This window comes from Primulina eburnea, chromosome 7, assembly GCF_022965805.1.
Source record: "Primulina eburnea isolate SZY01 chromosome 7, ASM2296580v1, whole genome shotgun sequence".
Classification (NCBI taxonomy): Eukaryota; Viridiplantae; Streptophyta; class Magnoliopsida; order Lamiales; family Gesneriaceae; genus Primulina; species Primulina eburnea.
The window spans coordinates 5,345,721-5,351,283 of record NC_133107.1 but is presented as its reverse complement, the minus strand read 5'-3'; the positions used below and the strand labels follow the sequence as shown (position 1 = coordinate 5,351,283).

Genomic DNA, 5,563 nt, shown 5'->3' with positions numbered 1-5,563 from the left:
AACAAAAAAGAATTTCATTAGATATCAAAGCATAATTGTAACATCCATAAAAGTAAAAATTCAGTAAAAAGAAATTTACATATGTGGTCCAAGAGGCAATCGACTCATTAGCTGCTGATAAACTGTGGATGGATTAGATGGATTCAAGCACGAATCCGTAACAGGCTCCATTTTGGGCTCATCTTTGGGTATCATAAAGCCCAGATTGTTACCCATTGGGCCGGCCTGATTTCCAACATACGAATGAAATGACAACCTGCCTGGGTCGGCCCCTAATCCAGCCAGGGCCAAACTGGCGAAACCTGGCTGATTTACGCCGAACCCAAAACCCGGACCTAGTTGGGGTGGGCAGAAATATCCTATTCCTACGGAAGGAGATTTGAATGCGGACGTGCCAACATGAACTTGAGAAGGCTGAGACCTGCGTACAAGACCACTGGAAGTGGCAGCAACGGCAGCTTGTTGAGTAGGATGTGAGCCTGAATTAACATGGCTGTTGTTTCTGGCTGCGGGGACGTCGTGATTGTGCTTACCCTCGTACGTAGTTATCACCGACTTCAGGTCGTGAGACGCCCTCTCCACATGCTTACGGACATTGCAGCTGGGGCTCGTGCACTTGTAGTAACTCCTGCCCACATATATTTCCCAAAATAAGGCTCTGTACCGATGCACTTCTGGAAAACTTTGAGACAAACCTTTTTTACCTGTCTCTCACTCATTTACTAATTACTCGAAATACATTATTTCCAAATCAATTTTTGACACACAAACTATTGAGAAAAAACAAATCACCCAAACATCTTTTAGTGGGCGGGACATTTATGCTTCAGAAAACAAAACCAACAATTCATCATAAGCCCCATTTCGTTTTTGAAACGAGTTTTCAGAAAACATTCCTTAAACAACAGAAAAACGATGCCAAACAATCTAAAGGTTTTTGTGGTGAACTTCATAGATGATAAATGCTAGGTGATAAGATTAACGAGTTCACAAGAGAATAACCTTGGATTTGGGTTTCCTTTCACGACTTTCTGCCCGTATTTGCGCCAACGATAACCGTCATCAAGAATGTCCACCTCACTAGTTGTTTGAACCACAACTCTGGGCTCCCTTATGGCTCTGGTGGCACCACTAATGTCTGAAGCATATGTTTCGATTCTCCTAAAACAAACAAAGATAGTAAAGATGCATATCAGATAACTGTCATCTCAAGGATCCGAATAAATCACATAAAAAAGGCGAGAGTCAGAACCTTCTCTTTGATTCTTCTGATTCACCTCCTTCTCCATCATATCCTAAGGACACGCTGCCGTGTGTTACACGATCATCATCATCGTCTTCATTTGAGAATGTAGACGACCCCTCCACACCGTCCCCCAACTCGAGTTGGCCAGTTTGAGGATGCAAGGAATTAGCTCCAACAGCATATTCTTGGCTCAATCCCACAGATTGTGTCACCTCGAGATTTCCTTTTCGCAAAGTCGACCACATGAGAGCGTCATTGGCACCAGTTCCATGTTGTTCAGAGCCGAGCTGGACATCACCGAGTGGATTCGAAGATCCAAGAGCCAGTCTGCGGTTGAAGGGAGGTTTCGAGTGGCTGTGAGCTCCCTTATAAATTATCTCTGTAATGTCGCCTTCTTCAGAGCGTTCAACTTTTTTTTTAACTGGACAATTTGGATGTGTGCACTTGTAATAACTCCGAGGATAATCACTACCCTTTACATGTTTCTGCCCATACTTTCTCCAATTATAACCGTCCTCGGATGGACTCCCTCCAGCATTGGGGTCTCCGTTGCTTAGTTGATCTCCATCATCCTCGTGTGGTTTATCAAGTGGTGGAGACTGCTTGGCAACATTGGCAGAATTATAAGCTGGCTCAGACGAGAGATTGCCGAGTCCATTGTCTTCTGCATAGGATATAGGGTAATTTGTTTGCTGAAAAAACATTCCATTATTTTGAGAGGGAGATTTCGAAGGTTCAGCACAATAAACATCGACACTGGCAAAAGGTGGCAGAGAACAGGAAGGATTCACCTAGTAAATCGAGGAGAAAAGAAGAAAAAGTTAACGCTCTGGAAGTTTGCTGGTGGAACAAAATCTAAAGATCGACTTAGGCACAAGTAAACAAGTAGTTGATAAATGATATTATTTGCGTTATAATACAAGAAATACACACGTGCTTGTTAAGAAAGCATAAAAGGGAAAGGGAAAGTTTACTTTGTTAACGGTATTAAAACAACGAGATAATCCAGATTCTGCCACGGTTTGGAATGCAAATGAAGAGCCATCTACATCTATAGAGTTGAGATTGTTTCCAGTCGAGGCAAATGAAAATTTTCCAGTTGTAGGAGAAGGCAAAACCTGCAGACATAATGAGCCCATCAACTGAGAACATAAGGATAGAGCTATCAAACATCATTATGGATATCATTAATGGCCAGATCCAAGAAATTATGATCGGATACAGAAGCAAATATAACAAAATACTTAAACAAGGACTTGAGCTCTGATCATATTCGGGCAAGTACAAAATCTTCTAATTTTACCGTAATCGATCAAGAAACCTAACTTGCACTCCTATTGAAGGAATCTTGATAGTTAGACAGACAGCATAAGAGAACGAGCTTACTGAAGAATTAGAGAGAAAAACAGGAGAGTCTAGCAGAGTTGTGGGGCTAAGACCGGGAGGAATTGTCAAATAAGGAGATTGAACTTCTGGGATCTTAGATAGGTCAGCAGGTCTGATTCTGTCTGTATCCAATCGAGGAATGTTGATACCAGCCCGAGCAGCCATCCTCTCCACAAGGCCTCCACGAGAGCTCCTCTGTCGAACTGCATTTGAGTTGCTTGCTTCATCTCCTACTACAACAGCCCGTGCCTGATCCCTATTATCAGGATTTCCCAAAAAAAGGTGCCCACTTTTATTTTCACAGACAGACACAGCAACTGATGATATTTTGATGTTGTCGCTGATCATCGAGGAGAAATCGCTGCTTGGACTTTGGTTTGGAGCCATCCACTCTCCTATTATAGAAGTTTGATTGTCAAACCCACCCATTTTTTGTTATCCACTCAAAAACGAACTGTAAAATAAATAAGCCGGATGCAGAAGCCAAAAACCGGTAAGATTGCGTCAATTTTCGTTCAATGTTCTTTGATCACATTAATCGTTATCATTTATGTAATCTTCCTAGATTAAAAAGGAAAAAAACACACTCGCCCGCGTAAAACAGTAAAGCAACCTCTTTTTTCCCTCCCACCTCCCATATCCTAATACCATTGAAGCAGCAGAGTTCATAATACACAAGATAGTAGCCGTATTCCAGAGAAGAATAAAGCAGAGGATATTTTTATGTTTTGCTCGAGAATTCCAGCCCAACCCCAAGAAAAAAACCATTTCTTTCCACTTAAGTAACATAAAAAAATCTATAAGAAAGCCAAACAACGAAGTAGTGAGTAGTAAGCTCACAAGCATGACTTACGTACTGCATTTCAAATCTATTTATGGATGCAACCAATGAAAGATATATCAATTAATTTACAGTAAAATTCACCAGTCATTAACACATCAATAGAGATTATACCATAAATTTAACAATCAATCAGATTTTTTTTTCCTGAAACAATCAATCATACATTTCCATACTTTCAAAAATCACAATCAAATGCAAGTCGGACCTTAAAACATCGAAAGGAAAAGAAAGAAAAAAAATCCCAACTCTAGACGGAGTATTTATGTAAAATTTCAATCTTTACGAAGATCTCAGGCACATAATTTAACAAATAAAAAAGGCCCCATTCCTCAAATCTTACAACCCATCCAGATCTAATAAAACGGGGGGTAACACACACACAGAGAGAGAAAACCAAAGGAAGTAGAAACCACGACTATCTTATGTGCATGGGCCATTCATCAATCAAGTACTAAAAAAGATGAACCTTAAAGGAACGAAACAAACCATCGACGGCCCGGAAAATGGATTCTCCACGAGAACAAAAGTAGCAAAAAAACAGAAGGCAAAAAAAAACCCACCAAAAATACCAAAGTACAAGACTCAATCATTAGCAAATGATGAGCGAACATAACAGATTAAGGCAGTCGAGTCTTAGTACCTGAATACAACCTCCAACAGTCAAAATTAAGAAATATCGGACCTTTTCTCTGACCCCTCCCTCAGATTAATCTCCGCTTAACCATTTTTTTTTTCTTTCTCCGGGAACGACACCACCCCACCTCCACCCCCAACCCTACCTCCCCTCCCCTCCCCTCCCCTCCCCTCCTGTCAATTTCAACCTCAAATCTCAGGCTTTTTCTCACTATAAAAAATGGTTCAGCAGTTAGCCAGAAACGCGAATGCTGGTGGTGTGATTTTAAAAAAATAAATAAAGATTTTCGCAAACCAATTATGGGAAAAAAAGTGCGGGGTTTGTTTGGGAGATATGGTTCTTGTGATCTTTTTCGAAACAAAGATACTGTACCTTAGAAGCCTTTCATACTGACAAATATCAGTTTCTGCTTTAAAGCAACAATTCTGATCCAAAATTTCAATTTAAATTATCTAATTGATTTTTCTGCTTTTTCCAGGGCCTTTTTAGGGAATTTCGCTCCTTTGACCACCCAATAGCAAGCTGCCATGTGGATCCCGGACCTTTGAATGTAAAGTAATTATGGGATTAGGGGCCATTATTGTTTCTCGATTCAATAATTGGACAACAATATAATCGCAGACAATTTAAACATACGTTGTCTATATATATATACTTGTATCTTATTTTTTAACAATATATATTTTAATTTTTTATACAATCGTTAATATCTTATACCTAAAATTTATAAGTACTAGTATAAGATATATACGCATTATATGTGTTATTATTATTTTAATTTGATCAAATAATACGAAACAATTAACACAAAATTATTTTAAATTTAGAAGAGTTGTTCGATTTAAAATGAAAGTTTTGTTTTTGATTTTTTTTTTATATAGAATATGGAGTGACTTGAGTAGGTTTTAGTTGACAAGAATGATAATTATAGAATTAAATATTTTGATGTCCTCTAAGGTAGTCAGTATAAGAGTCTCACACTTAATAATTAATAACTAGTGTATCGATAGACACGTTGCGTGCTTGTACACTATTTTTATAATTCATTTGGTTTATTTTTAAATGAAGATCAAAAAATAATTATAAGAAATAGTGAGGGACTGCTAATTTTGATATATAAATTAAAAATATAAATAGAATAAAAGAAATTAATAAAAGAAGACGCAATTAAGAATTGAATTCACAACTTGATGTCTAATAAACACAGTCTCTATCCGGTAAACTACACGTGACTTGTATTAAAGTTTAACAAATTACTCTATATTTTAATTATTAAAACATACAATAACACCAAAAGTTAGTTACTCTAATTATCTTAAGCTTAATAATATAGTATATATATATATATATATATATATATATATATATATATATATATATATATATATATATATATATATATATATATATATATATTAAAATTTGATTTAGTTGATATTTAAACCTTTTATAT

General features: G+C 37.3%; 1 protein-coding gene across 3 annotated transcripts; it reads right to left on the bottom strand.

Moving 5' to 3' along the window:
- Positions 1-4,506, bottom strand: LOC140836877 (probable WRKY transcription factor 2). Of its 3 annotated transcripts, none has more exons than XM_073202736.1 (6): positions 4,117-4,506; positions 2,633-3,086; positions 2,221-2,364; positions 1,253-2,037; positions 1,003-1,161; positions 1-628 (listed from the first exon to the last, which is right to left on the bottom strand). In XM_073202736.1, exons 2-6 carry the CDS (start codon positions 3,059-3,061, stop codon positions 76-78), a joined length of 2,070 nt encoding a protein of 689 aa, XP_073058837.1. In that variant the 5' UTR covers positions 3,062-3,086; positions 4,117-4,506; the 3' UTR covers positions 1-75. The 3 variants fall into 3 exon arrangements, with proteins under 3 accessions (XP_073058837.1, XP_073058838.1, XP_073058836.1); XM_073202737.1 differs by having other exon boundaries at positions 2,633-3,027; positions 4,117-4,505; XM_073202735.1 differs by lacking the exon at positions 4,117-4,506 and having other exon boundaries at positions 2,633-3,201.
- Positions 4,507-5,563: the final 1,057 nt, after the last annotated feature.